The sequence below is a fragment of the Saccopteryx leptura genome, chromosome 3 (genome assembly GCF_036850995.1).
Source record: "Saccopteryx leptura isolate mSacLep1 chromosome 3, mSacLep1_pri_phased_curated, whole genome shotgun sequence".
NCBI lineage: Eukaryota > Metazoa > Chordata > Mammalia > Chiroptera > Emballonuridae > Saccopteryx > Saccopteryx leptura.
This window is the reverse complement of record NC_089505.1, coordinates 354,891,736-354,907,037: the sequence shown is the minus strand read 5'-3', so window position 1 is coordinate 354,907,037 and position 15,302 is coordinate 354,891,736. Positions and strand designations below refer to the sequence as shown.

Genomic DNA, 15,302 nt, shown 5'->3' with positions numbered 1-15,302 from the left:
CTTTTCCTCTAAATATATTCTTATTGTTCTGTGGTTCCACTTTGAACTTCTAGTGGAACCATGCCCATTTGAAGGGGCGGAAGGTCTGATCCCTGTTGGCCAAACGTGCCCCCTTTCCTGATTCTTCACCTTTTATTCTTGAATGTGGTGAGAGAAGAACTTGCTTTTTTCAAGAGACATGTAGCTGAACACCCGGCCCTGCGGAGGGGAAGCTACCTCTGCAGTAATGTTTCCAGCATCTGTAAGCAGTGTTCTCGTGAAAATTCAAGAACTAATTGATGAACCACAGGTCCTGGAAGGGGACTACACTTTAGAGGTCACTGGGTCCATCTTTCAGACAAATAAATTTTGGAAGTAGATGGGGAAGGCAAGGACCCTCTATGAAAGCGCCTAACTTCTGCCTATAACTTGAGGACACTGGGACAGCCCCGAAGAGGCAATTCCAGAAATTCAGTATGTAGGACATTAAGGTCATTTGATGATTGAGGTGTTGGTGAAGAAAACAGTGGCCAGGGTATGCCACAGCCCTCAAAATTTATTCCTGTCGGAGGCTGGAAGCTTTTCTTCTGCTGATTCTCTCTGGCTTTGACCACCCAGACAACAAGAAGTCAATGGGAAAAAGCATGAGCTTTAGACCAAAAATTTAAAAAGTATCTTGCATAGGATCTATGCTACCTTAAGGATTAATGATTACCAACCCCCCATGTTCTGAAACCATGCGGTGCATAAAGGAGAGGCCGTGTCATTGAGTCTGTCAGAACCAGCGGAGAAAGGGTCAGGACCACAGGGGGATCAAGTCCTGTATATGGGATGCACTGCGCAGGCTGCGCTGGGATCTCGGCTGAACAGGACTTCGGGGCCGGAGGAGCCTGAGTGGCTCCGGGCGCGCGCCCAGCCCTAGCGCTGCCGCTGGCAGCCAGGAGGCCTCCTGCTGGCGGGAAGGGGCCTGGAAACTCAGAGCCTAGCGGACACAGGAGGAGACAGGAGCGCCTTGTTCCTCGGCTTTTACCCCCGCCTGGGTGCCACACCCCCCGGCCCCACCCCCCACGGCCGTTCCCTGCAGGGGATTCTTTCCGCCAGCTCTGAAAGCGTTAATCCGGGAGCTTTCATACCCGTATCCTCCTCTTCCCCTCGCCCCCACCGCTCCTGCGCTAAGTTCCTAAAAAAAGGTGCAAAGTTTGGTCCAGATAGAGGATGAATGATCAAAGCCAAGCCAATACTTCCTGTTGCTACACTATATATAACGTGATGACTGCGCGGGCTGCAGAGACGCACCGGAGCGCTCGCCCCGCCGCTGCTGCCGCCGCCTCTGAGCGCCTGAGGTTTCCCGGGGACCACAATGATCAAGCTGCTGTGCTGCGCGCTCCTGGTAAGTCCCTGCCCAGCGGCGGCTGGCGCCCCGGCCACCTGGGGAGGCCGCCTGCCTTGCCTGCCTCCCGGCCTCCGGACCTCCCCGAGGCAATGAATGGGGACAAAGCTCAACCGGCCCCCTCTCCCAGGAGAGAGTTGGAGTCAGTTTGGAAAGGGAGACCTCTTTCAACTGAACTTGCTTCTCAGGGGTCCCTTTAAACCCAGAAAGTTCCTGCTGGGTTTATGGAGAAGAGAGAGGAGCTCTAGACCTTCCATGTTCGAATGATTTTTATCCATTTTATTTACTGCTTTTCTTCATCTCAGATAATTAACCATCTTTGCTTAGTTAACTTGGACATTATTATGATTAAAATAAAGTAGTCCCTTAGAATCAGAGCAAGGTGGGAGATATCAGTCTTTTTAAAACTGTTAGAATAAACTTTGGAGATAGTTATATGATATAAACACAGTATTAGGCTCATTCTTCACTTAAGCAAATGTTATGGGAAATTTTAGATAATTGGCATAAAAGATCTCTCTCTCTCTCTCTCTCTCTCTCTCTCTCTCACACACACACACACACACACACTTCTTAACTGAAATTTAACATTTTACTATCTCTGTGACTTGGTTTAGTTTCTTTTATTTTTTAATTTAGATATTTGACCAGTTAAGTTAATAAGATTTGAAGAATATCCTATGACCAGTGGCTTCTTTCCCTTATGTCACTAAAGTGAGGATTAGATTGAGATATGAATCAGATATTCACAAAAGGATGGGAAACCTATTTTTCAGCTATATGTTGTTTTGAATGTGTTAAAATAAATGCTTGAATTTCAACATCTAACTCATAATGGAAGGTTAGAGAGTATTCCTATTAGTTTCGGGGCTACACAAACATAAACAAACAAGCAAGCAAACAAACAAATATATAGCAAAGTCACTAAAGAAAAGGTAAGTTGGTTAGGAGTCCACATATAAACATGCTAATTTTATCTATTGCCATATACATATATTTGTATAGTATCCACCAATATGGATACTATAGAGAACTTTGTCAAAGTAAACGTTTTTTAAAATATAATACACATAGAGAATTACACAAATTGTAATGCTTAATGAAATTTTTTAAAGTGAACACCTGTGAGCTAGCCCCCAGATCATGCAACACTATAAGATCACCCTGGAAGCTTCCTAGGCTTTCTCTCTGTTGTTACTATGTTCATGGACAGAATAATCAGTATTCTGATTTCTAACACCGTAGATGAGTTTTGCTTCTATTTGAACTTTATATAAATGGCCTTTATGCACTTTTGTGTGTGTGTCTGGCTAATTTCACTTAAAGTTTTATTCTGAGATCATCTCCATTTTTGGATGTACAGTAGTTCATCCATTTTTGTTGCTGCATAATATTCCATTATGTGGGCACACCACAATTGATTTAATCTTTCTACTTTTTGGTTAGTATAAGTAATCCTGCTATTAATAGAGAGATACTTTTATTCTTCCTAGCCTTTAGTAGTCTTTCAAAGATTGGTTTTTTTTTTCATTTATTTTAGAGAGTAGAGAAAGAGGGAGGGTGGGAGAGGAGCAGTAAGCATCAACTCCTATATGTGCGTTGACTGGGCAAGCTCAGGGTTTTATTTATTTTTTTAAAATTGATTTTATTTATTTTTTTATTTATTTATTCACTTTAGAGAGGAGAGGGAGAGAGAGATAGAGAGAGAGAGAGAGGAGAGACAGAGAGAGAGAAGGGGGGAGGAGCTGGAAGCATCAACTCCCATATGTGCCTTGACCAGACAAGCCCAGGGTTTCGAACCGGCGACCTCAGCATTTCCAGGTCGATGCTTTATGTACTGCACCACCACGGGTCAGGCCTATTCTGTCAAAGATTTAATTGATAATATACATAATGACTTAAATTTCTGAATTTCTACTAAACAATATATGTATCTAATAATGTGTTTCTAAATAATAAGTAGACAAGTGTTTTGTTATGTGGTCTGAATACAAAGATAGATATGTATGTGGATAATAATAATTATTGATAATGGCATTATCCAGAGAGAAAATTGTGTCTTAAACATAGTAAATACTTTATTTTATTTTATTATTATTTTTTTTAAAATAAATTTTTATTAATGGTAATGGGATGACATTAATAAATCAGGGTACATATATTCAAAGAAAACATGTCTAGGTTACCCTGTCATTAAATTATGTTGCATACCCCTCGCCCAAAGTCAGATTGTCCTTCGCCACCCTCCATCTAGTTCTCTGTGCCCCTCCCCCTCCCCCTAACTCTCCCCCTGTCCTCCCTCCCCCCACCCCTGGTAACCACCACACACTTGTCCATGTCTCTTAGTCTCATTTTTATGTTCCACCAATGTATGGAATCAAAACATAGTAAATACTTTAAATAGGAAAGGTTTCCCTTTCTCTTTTGGTAGTTTCTGAGATTGACTTGATTTTATATATGATTGGAAATTGGTGCTTTGTACTTGTACTTACACATAAAGATTCCCAAATATCCCTTTTAAAATACTGGATGCAGTTCTAGAAACTGGAAGCATCATAGATACTTAATACTTTGTCCTGGGCATGCCACTGGGTACTGGGGACAGGGGAGAAAACAGGATAGGCACCATGCCCATGGGTCTCACAGCTTAATGGAGATGCAGATATCAGACAAGTAACTGTACAGATAATGAGAGTAACAGATGGGGAAGTGCTGGGTGACTGGGATATATAACAGATCCTGTTCTCTAGGACCTTATAGGGAAGCCACAGTGCAGTGGTCCTCAGGTGAACCCAAATCAAACACCGATAGGCCCACTTACTTGATAAATTAAGGTAGCAAGTTACATCTCCTTTTGAATTTTAGTGTTCTCTTTTATAAGATGGAGATATTGATATGCACACATGCTAGATAACCACATAAAGTTCCAGCTGGACATTAATCCCCACTTCTAGCATTATGCTCACAGATAACTAACTGTAGGATGATCTAGAGCCAAGTAAGTTATGTATAGGAAGTGTTGATGATGTTCTGAGCAGGGAGAAAGGGCCACTAACTGCTACCTTGAAGGAGGAGTAGAATGTTTCATTGGTGGAGGTAAAATTGAGGTGTCCTGAAACCTAAGAAGTGGGAGAAATAAATTCTGTGGCAAAGCAGAAAGAGTTCTAGACTCTTGGAAGAGCAGAGGGCCTGCTGGTAGGCAATCGGTGAGGTTAATGCCATGGTTCTGGGCTTTCTGGAGTGCTCACTCATGGAATTAAGCAGAGAACCTCTCTGCAAGGTGAGGTAGTCACATCACCACGTCATTTCTTTCACGGTTGCCCAGCGACCACTGGGAACATCCTGGCTTGGCTTAGATTTTAACTGGTAGCTGAAACTTTCCATTCTAAGTGCCAGAACCATCCCCTGGCCTTCTCAGTGCTAAGCTCTGAATTAATGTTATGACGATGGGACATGGGGAGGGCAGGAGAAAGGATAGGGGACACCAGATGGTTTTTCTCGGAATAACTGCCTGATCTGTTCATCCTCCTTCAAGATAATACTTTCTTAGATTTTTGGTTGTCTTGTTGTTGACACTGGTCCCCCAAACCCCACCCTGTGGTTGAGTGTGTGAATTTCTCTAGCTGATTTGTTTGTTTATTTATTTACTTTAAGAGAATGATCACTGTAAAGTTTCTAGGAGAATCTGACATATACTCAGTCCAAAACTTAGCCCTGATCCCTGTCCCTAGCAACCTTCCTGGCCTCTGTTGCCTAGCAACCTTCAGCACAATTCCTAATTTCAATGTGGCCTTTAATTTTACTTCTTAGGCTTAAACCACAGTTGTCAGATTCCACTGGTTGGGAAGAAGGCTGTCCGTGCCAGCTGTTTTGTCCACTTAGGTCTAGAAGGGAGCGAGGGCAGAGTCTATCAAAGGGACCCGGAGCACTCTCGGCTGTTCCCGCTCTACTAGTCACTGACTTTGTCTCCTGGCTTTTGCTTTAAGCATACCTCAGCCCCCTGCTTGCATGTTCCCTTTTCTGAAAGCTTCCTGGGAAAAGCATTATTACAATTAGCACCTCATTAGCATCTCATTAGCCAACAGCATTTCCTTTAGCTTGAGTTTCTCCTTTGTAGCCAAAAAAAGAGAACTGGCGAGAAGATTGGGGAAAAAAAAAAAATCTCATAAATATTTATGTTTGCATTATTCAAGGCCTTGACTAAGGATGCTTGGCTGTCCCTTATGTTGTTACTTTAGAACAGAGATGCCAGATGATCAATGAATTTGGATGTTTACCTAACAGGGCTGTAGTTCTCAATCATATCAGACTTCTTCCAAGCACTTTTAAAGTAAACCCTTTGTAGCCACTCCCCTGTTCTCCTTAAATGAACTTCAGAGTACATATATTTCACTGATGCACATAGCTTTTAAAAGTCAATACACCAACAGAACTATCCTATAATGAGAGGAAAGTAATTTATAATAAAATGAGCTTCACTAGAAGATACAACGACATAGTGATACGTGGGCAGCTTGATGTACAGTCGTCATGAACAGACCATTAGGAACAAAGACTGGAGCGCATGAGCCTCACTGGGGTCAAAGCTATGATCAGCGTCGGCTTTCGTGCTGTGATTTTCTGAAATGGTGAACGGGTCGTGCTCAAGTGTGCAACAAAACAAAGCACAGCTGCCTATCAAATTTTATGTTGTTGAATTCTCAAAAAATTCAATATGTATAAAAAGTATGCAAAAACCACTTTGTGTTTATATAAAATGGAATGAGAATCTAGGCTCAGATCATGCTCAATAGGTTTACTACTTAGATCACTTGAATCAACTGTCACAGGACATTTGAAAGTGGATGGGATGTGGGCTTATTCTTGATCATTCAGGACACCTGGCAGAGCATGGCCTTCCAAACAACAGAAATCCGCCACCAATTTCCAAAACTTCCAGGGGAGAGCACCACTCCTGTAGCAAACAAAATATGAGCTCTTTGCAAACACAGATTTCCATCTTCTTCATATTTTTAACCCCCTCCCTCAGGCCTCCCCAGTGCCTGCCACTAGATGTGTTTGGTGAGTCAAAGGAGCAATGGCGAGATTTGCTAGTGTGCTATATAATCTTCAGGAAGTTTCCATGAATGTTCCAACAGAATTTAGCTTCCTGCCAGAGACCTAACATTCTAGTGTTGGCTTTGATCTTATTCAAGATATAAATATAACAACACCCTACCTACCTGACCAATATTGAAATATTCTTTTGTACATTTTTGCCATGAAGTTCATGAAGGCCCATTCTTAAGCAAGCAAAACAAAACAAAAACAAAAAACAATAAAACAAATAAACAAAAGCACCCAAGAACTAGATTTAAATATTGACCCTTGGAGGCGCTGCCCAAGCTCAGCTGAACCTGCGTTCTGACCTTCCCATCTGGTTGATTGCTTGATTTCGGCATCAAGTGTTCATTTCTCGTTTTGATACATTTTAAATGTTTGTAAAAATGTGCCCATGGAGATAGCAAGTAGGCATTTGGATTCAAAAAAATTTGGAGCCCGGTAGAAGCCTGAGCTGTAGATAAAAAATCTAGGTTAACAGTGTAGAGCGGGTTTTTAGAGCCAAAGGGGGACGGATGCTTTCACATGGCAAGCGAGGAGAAGAGAGAGCAGGACCAGCATGCACTGCCGATAACGATCATTTGGTAAACAAAATGCAAATATGAGCAATAAGAGCAGTCCTGTTTAGAAAAGAAAACAAAAATCAAAATAAAACTGAGCAACCCACAAAAGCAGGAACCAGTGGATCGGAAATCCTAGCAACATCTGTAAACTATCTGTGCAAGTAGAAGAAGAGTGAGGTATGGCCAACTGGAAATAGAGACAAAGACAGTATTTTTATGTGACATGTAATTAGTTTTTGGAACTCACTGCCACAGAATATTTTGGGGGTAACTAGCATAGAATGTCTAAAAAAAGAATTCCTTTAGACAGTTGTAAGGGATAAGAATAGGGTAACAACACATTAGGTCTTAAGAAGCTATGCGGTACCTGCTCCCTCTCACATGGACCTGGCCTCTCTAAGTTAATGCTTCAAAGGCCAGAATGGTCTACAAATGCTCCAGAATGGTTTTTCCCAATGACAAGGTGACATAACTTCCCAGGTGGTGGGTAGATTTTTGTCACCCCAATTTCACAGAACCACTTGATTCAGTCTGACCATGAATGGCTAGGATGCAGAAGAAAATGTGACGTCATTCCTGAGACTCTTCTTAAAAAAGTAATGTGCTCCTAATGAGCTTGATTTATTACCTCTTGTGATTAAAAAAACAAAAAAAAAACAAAAAAAAACTTTCTCTAAAATTATAGTTTTAATACTGTGAACACATTGTTTAATTTCCTCAAAGCATCTTCTATAAAAATAAAAAAAGAAAGCTTTAGGATTTTCACTTCGATTTAGTCTATACCGTGGAAGCATTTTCTATAAGTGCCTCTTAAATAATCAACTCTAAAATAGAAAAAGAGGTGTCAGGATGAATTTAGATTTAAAGCAAGACAGCAATTCATCTAAGCTTTGTGACTGCCTTTGGTAAATTCAATTTTCTTCTCTGGTCTTTCATCCAAAAACCTCAGATCCCTTGCCACATGATAATGTTATTTTGTTCAATAAAACCATTTCTTTTATTCTTAAAAAAATATGGATATCAAGACCCTATCACTTAGAAAGTTTCCCCTACCATTAATCGCCACTACCCCCACCCACCACCAAAAAAAAAAAAAAAAAAAAAAGTAAAAGTAATTTAAGAATTCAACTGTGGGACTTACCGACAATAAGGCCTCTATGGCAGCAGACAAGAAGCAAGAAATATCTCACTTTTGTTTTAGATCCTGAGGCTGGCTGACTCCATTTCTTTGGATGTTGGCTTATTCATCTCTAAAATAGGGGTGTGGGGCCAGGTGTAAGTGGAAGGCTTTTTCTTTTGTAAGTTCTGTCATTGAAAGAAAGGAATTTACAAAAAGATTGATCATACTGTATGTTATTTAATCTTCCAAACATGCAAAAATCAAATGGACTTATTTAGATAATAAGTACTTAAATAACTATTTATATTTAAATGCTTAAGTATTCATTTAGTATTAATATTAAAATTTTAGAAAACATACTTAAATCAAACCTACTTATTCCTAAAGGAATGTGTTTTTTAAAAATCTGTTTTGTTGCAGTTGTCAAAGTTTCTTCTGCCGAGTTGGTTTCGTGTATAAGAAATTCTGTTTCAGTCAATGAGATCACAAGAGGAGGAAGCTTTTGAAATGTCACCTACTTTTAAGTAGTAGGGCTTGTTTTAGGATCAGAGATTATTCTTTTAAACCAAAAACTATTTTCCCATTCTGAAACAAGTCTTTGTTTTCTTTTGCTAGTATGTATAGAAGTCATTAATGTGAACATTTTTTATATTCTATTTAGTTAAAAGTTAAGTCCAAGACACCCTCAGGACTTACTGAAGAGGTGTGATTAGGGTCACTAGCAGTCTCCTGATTCACAATGAGCAGAATTTTTTTTTGAATTTGTATTCACAAGGAAGTCCTTGACAACTGCATACTTCTCTTTAGAATAAATGTCAAACCTTCAGGTGGAATTAGCATGATAGTGAGTATGTTGGCATGACCATTAAATACTACACTTGAATACTCCACCTGGCTGATGATAGAAACCTAGTCTCCCACACTTTTTGTCTTTTGTTTCTTCTTTTAATATCCAATAAAAAGAAAAAAAAATCAACTAGATTATGTTAAAATAAAGGTCAACTAAAAAGCATAAATGATGTTTATTGAGTGACGGTGGAGTTGTTAATGCTGTTTGTAAATTGTTCTCATTTCTCCTCCCTTCCAGAAACTTGGTAAGTTTGTAGCCTCCCTCTGGTGGGGAAGGGGTGTGGGGTGGTGTGAATAGTTCTGGCCAATTTTGACAGAGACAGAGAGAGAGACAGACAGGGACAGACAGACATGAAGGGAGAGAGATGAGAAGCATCAACTCTTCATTGCAGCACCTTAATTGTTCAGTGATTGCTTTCTCATATGTGCCTTGACCAGGGGGCTACAGCAGACCAAGTGACCTCTTGCTCAAGCCAGTGATCTTGGGGTTTCAAATCTGAGTCTTCCTCATTCCAGTCTGACTCTATCTACTGCGCTACTGCCTGGTCAGGCAAGGTCACCTCTGTATTAGAACCCTTCATTGCCAACATATGACTTCCAATATTATTTTCCTCTTTCCCTCCTTCACAGCCAGCCACCCATGTTCCATATATTAGTTCCAAGACAAAAGACAATGCTAACAACCTTCACTGGACCCATTAGGCACACAGTATTGAGTGAGAAGTAAACCTATGTAAATTTTTAAGCCCCTGGGATTTTGGAGTTGCTAGTGCAGCGTAAAACCCAGCCAGTCTTGACTAATACAGTCGCCAAACCCCTGTCATCTCTCTGATCACTGAGGAGCAGTAACAGCAGAGAGCTCTAAAAATCATCAACAACTAAAATCTATGGTTTTAGATTATCAGTTGAAACTTCCTTTCCATCAAAGGCATTGTTAGCAAGACTCTTGCACAAGAACCTCTTTTGATGCTGAAAATTCACAATTTTGGGAACTGAGATTACTTAAAAGCTTAGCTGGGTTTAAAAATGAGGTGAACAGATGCTTTACAGGAGACTCTAAATCAAACACCCTATTATTCCGTGACAGTAAGCAGAGATCACATTTTTTTCTTTCCATTGCTTCCAACTGACCCTCTGTCGCAGAAGTTTGCTCACCTCCCTCTTACGTCAGGGCAGCGCCTACCCACTTAAGCTGATCCAGAGGAGGAGACATAAACAGAAAGACACAGTGCTTAGAATATATGACAGTCACACACCATGATTCACGGGATTTTTCACAAAAATCCTGCCATGCAGAGATAAGACTCTATTTTACAGATGAGAAAACTGAGTAATTTTCTTCTAAGGTTGGTTACCTAGCTGAGAAGTTTTATTCCTGCCTCAGAGGAGCTTAGCTCTAGTTCCTGAGTTCAGTGAAAAAAACCCAGACATCAGAGCTAAGCCTCTGCGGTGCCTTCACCCCGGAGTTCTCCTCTCTGATGGGATTAAGAATGCCCCAGGATGGGACTCAGGTGGGCCAGATCCATGGGCACAGGGCTGCCAATGTCATTTTCATCCGCTTTCTCTCCTTCAGCTCCAGGGGGTCGCCATGGCTGTTTTTGTTTGTTTTGAAACAAAATGCCTGGGCCTCTTGATTGACCATGAGGTCTAAGCCCAGATAGATTCCTTAGGCGAGCAGGAGGCCAACACTTCTGCTTTAGTGCCTTATTAGAAAGTGCGAGTCTAGGGCTGCAAGAGTGAGCGAAAGGAGAGCCAGGCCGAGAGCCTGGCCGAGAAGGATGGAGAGCTAGCTCAAGGGCGTGCATTGCTGAGAAGCTGCTGCTTGTGTCAAGTGCAGCTAATTGCTCAGTCTCACAGGACACCTTTCTGAGAGGCTGTGAACTATCTGTATTTGAAGACAGGAAAGGGAGAAGAATTTATTTACCAGGATGGACGGATGGATGGATGGATAGATAGGTAGGTAGGTAGATAGATAGATGATAGATAGATAGATAGATAGATAGATAGATAGATAGATAGATAGATAGATAGATAGAGTGAGTCAACCAAAGAATATTCAACCTATAGAAAAGTTTTATAAGAGTTTATCTGAGCCAAAATTTTGAGGACATGCCCAGAAGCAAGACGTCAATGGATTGAGACAATGCTCCGGAGAATGACAGTTTTGCAGTTCCTCTCGTGCATTTAGAACCACAAGAGAAAACCTAAGGAAAGGTACATGAAATCCAACAGTGGGAGATTAAGGAGGTGGAAGAAAGCAAAGCAGGGAAATCTCTGGGACTGCACAAAAAGCCAAATGCAGAAGCACACACTTCTTGTGCTTTGGTGGGTCCAGGACAGGTAACAATGAACTTTACAGCCCTCAGGATGGTATGTGGAAACAGGAAAAGGGTTCTGTGGTCTCACGCTCTGGTGCCTGCAGTTGTGCCTTTGAGCAGTCTAGAAAAGAAGGTTACTCCGCATTCAAAGGTGTGTTATCATCGGTGCATAAGAACAATGGGCAGGGCTCTCTCAAGGCCAAGATCTAACTTTGCTAAACAAGCTAGGCCCCTGGGAGGTGGCTACGCACCATGACTTGCCCAGTTAGGAATTTACGATTAGATCACTGTGTGTGGTTGCTTTTGGTCACTAAGCATGTCAGGTTTATTACATAGCCCCTTTTTCTGTTCATGATAGATAGATGACAGATAGATAGATAGATAGATAGATAGATAGATAGATAGATAGACACAGATAAAAGGTAGAGCTTATTGAATTTTACATGGTGTTGTACTTTATCATTTATATGCCTATCTTCTTCATCAGACTGTAGGCCCCAGAGGGAAGAATTAGTTAAAGGCTTAGATTCAAACAAGAATGGATTTGAAGTCCAGCTGAAATGTGTCCTCGCCTTGTGGCCTTTGCCACATCATTCAACCTCTCTGAGAATCAGTTTCTTCACCTATAAAATGGAGATAATCCTATCTCCTCAGAGATGGTTGGAGGGGATGGATGATAATAGCAGGTGAAGGAAGGGCATGTATAGAGCCTACTGTATAATAATACTATAATATACAAAGCTATTATTCGCTGTATGACATAGGGCTTCTAGTACGGTGTTTCCACATTGCAGCCACACAGCAAATGTCTATGTGTTTCAATCAGATGCTGTTTTATCTCTTTTCTACTTCCAGTTTCTCTGCCACTTCATAACTGCCATGGGTTTTCTTTGCTAACTTTCTCCAGCTGCCCTTGACCATGTATGGACTGGGTTTCAATCCAGGTCATTAGCAACCAGAAGAGATTCATAAGATGATAAGAGCCAGGTGCCATCTTCAAAGGAAAACACCACAGCACTAAAAATAGAATTTTAAAGTTGATGTTCTAAAACTATCAACGTACTAAATGTATGGCCAGTTCTGAGCCCCAAATTCCAGGGACCAGAGATGGAAAAGTGTAGCAGTTCTGCCCTTGTGCTGATCAAGGGGCCCCAAATCTACATAACTATAAGGAAACTTGTGGCCAGCCCTGCTGCTGCGTTGAAGTTTTTAGATTGATGTTATTTATATCTTAAATCTGGTGACTAACCGAAGTTCAAGAGAAGACATATTAAGATCTGGGAGCCAAATATGTGATATTTCTACATACTACCTTCCTTGGAAAGTTTTAAGTGTTTACCTGCATTATACATTCTTCCCCCCGCCCCCCCAGAGATTCCCCCAGCCTTTATTCATTAATCTATCAAAAGGTAATTGTCTGAAGCACTCTTCTGAAGCACTGAAAGCATCGTAAACAAAACTGTCCTGACGGTTCTGGTTGATTCCAAAAATAAACAAACTACTGTTAATTAATTTACAAACCTTCGAACAACTAAAGGAAAGTCTGAAGGGAACCAAAAAAAAAATAAAAATCTCATTTAAAGTTAAGTTTTACTTGGAGACAGTTCTTCAGCCCCAAGGGAAGCAAAATAGTGTAGCATTTGGCCCAGGGATTCAGCTAATAAATCATAATTGCTTGTGTTTTCTTTCCCGTCTGCCCAGCAAAAGCTGTTGGCAGCCAATCCGTTCCGAGTAGACGGACGGATTTAATTCATCTGCTCTTCCTTCCTACCTACAGACATAATCCTCAGCCAGATAACTGGCTGTTGTGAAAATTATTAAGCAGTGATAGACCTTCAGGTAGGGAACTGGCAGCAGCAGATAAACCTCTCAAATGAACAACCTGCTTTTTTTCCCCCCCACGTTCACCTTTAGAATCGAAACTAAATACAAATGGTACAGTTCTTGCAAAAATGAAAGACGCTTGGAAAAAAATCTTCCTTTAGGCAAATTGTCAGCACGATGGTTTCACAGATGAGAAAATTGCAGATTTTGTGCTAGTCCTTGCAAATTCATTCTTTACAGGTGGATATTTATCTGTGTCTGTATAGTCATCAGTAATTCTAATTATACATTGTAGATACTCATTCGCTATACCTGTTGAACTGAATAAAATTAAATTAGCTATCTTGAACACCTGCTATCTATAAGACAATATGCTAAGCATTTAAGGAGTGTGAAGACAAATCCTTTTCTATCAGGGCGGTCTGAGGGAACCCATGAAACTGCCATGAAACATTTGACCAAGACCAAGAAAATGATAGCAGTTGGGAAGACACGAACACCGATTTTAAAAACACGTTAGAGATGCTTCTACTGGAGACAGTTAAGAACAGGGTAGATAATCAACTTAAGGCACATCTTAGGTGTGTTACTTCTTACTGGACGAGCAATTTAAAAATATTTCCAGAGATGAGTCTGATTCAATATGTCTCCCATTTTTCACATCCTGTGTAATGAGCATATATAATCATGCCTCATACTTCTGTCCAGGACTTTATTCTTTATCAAGTTTACTTGTGTCCCTTTATTCATCTAAAATATAACAGCTGTACAAGGATAGGTAAAATAAGGATTATTCTCACTTTAGAGGTAGGATAGTGGCCCAGGGTTACTAACCTGGTGGTCTAACTGGGTTTGGAACCCTGGGGTGCATATTCTAAATCAAGGGTCCCCAAACTTTTTACCCAGGGGGCCAGTTCACTGTCCCTCAGACCACTGGAGGGCCAGACTATAAAAAAACCTATGAACAAATCCCTATGCACACCTCACATATCTTATTTTAAAGTAAAAAAACAAAACGGGAATACAATATTTAAAATAAAGAACAAGTAAATTTAAATCAACAAACTGACCTTTATTTCAATGGGAACAATGCTCCTCTCACTGACCACCAATGAAAGAGGCACCCCTTCCGGAAGTGCAGCGAGGCCGGATAAACGGCCTGGGGGGGGGGGGGGCGGGACCGCATGCGGCCCGCGGACCGTAGTTTGGGGACCCCTGTTCTAAACACAGCTTCTGAGCTGAAAGTGCTTTTCTCAATTCACATTGATCTAATTAATTGCCATGCTGTCCACTTTTTTAGATTATTCATTATCCCTTTGGCATTCTTGAAACTCTCTGTGACATTCCTACTTTTTTTTTTTACCTTTTCTGTTTTAGCCCATCTTGCAAATGTTTGTAAATCCCAAGGATTAACATTTTGCTTGTATACAATATCCTTGGGTAATGCCATCTGATCTCTTTGTTTCTAGAGTCATTTATGTGCTTATAACCCTGAAAGTTGTGTCCTTAGCTGCATTTTTTTTAATTCATTTTAGAGAGGAGAGAGAGGGAGAGAGAGAGAAGGGGGGAGGAGCTGGAAGCATCAACTCCCATATGTGCCTTGACCAGGCAAGCCCAGGGTTTCAAACCGGCGACCTCAGCATTTCCAAGTCGACGCTTTATCCATTGCGCCACCACAGGTCAGGCCCTTAGCTGCATTTTTGTCCTGGATTCCCAGTTCATATATTCATTTGAGTCGCGTGGATAATGTTCCAAAGTAAGTTTATTGTCTTTCTCCATTCCTGCCTCTTCCTTCCTCTGTCACTAGTTAACTGCAACATCATCTACCTAATGGCTAGAACTCATGAGCGTGTTCTTCAATTGCTCCTTCTGTCCCCCCTCCCCATGGGGTCCGCCAACAACAGATCTATCTGTTCCCTCTGCTCCTCCATTACTTGTGTCTTATCTTCAGCCCTTCTTCCTTTCTGAACCATTTCTCTGCTTTTTTTTTCCTTCATTTTCTTTCTCCTTTCTTCTGCAACCAATTGTTTTGCAGTGATTTATGGGTATTTTGCATCAGGCAGGGCTTCTAGATGAATGTGCCTGTGAAACAGGAACATGAACTTATTCAGCTCCATTGCTCAGCAGTATTTCCAGAGCATAGTAATTGTTTCAATAAG

The 15,302-nt window shown here is 41.0% G+C and overlaps 1 protein-coding gene across 1 annotated transcript in view; it reads left to right on the top strand.

The window, feature by feature from the left end:
- The first annotated feature begins 1,259 nt into the window (after nucleotides 1–1,259).
- Nucleotides 1,260–15,302, top strand: part of TNFRSF11B (TNF receptor superfamily member 11b) — a 30,186-nt gene continuing 16,143 nt past the window's right edge. The window contains exon 1 of the mRNA XM_066372499.1: nucleotides 1,260–1,369. Coding sequence (XP_066228596.1) covers nucleotides 1,340–1,369 — 30 coding nt within the window. The 5' untranslated portion in view covers nucleotides 1,260–1,339. The remainder of the gene's footprint in view (nucleotides 1,370–15,302) is intronic.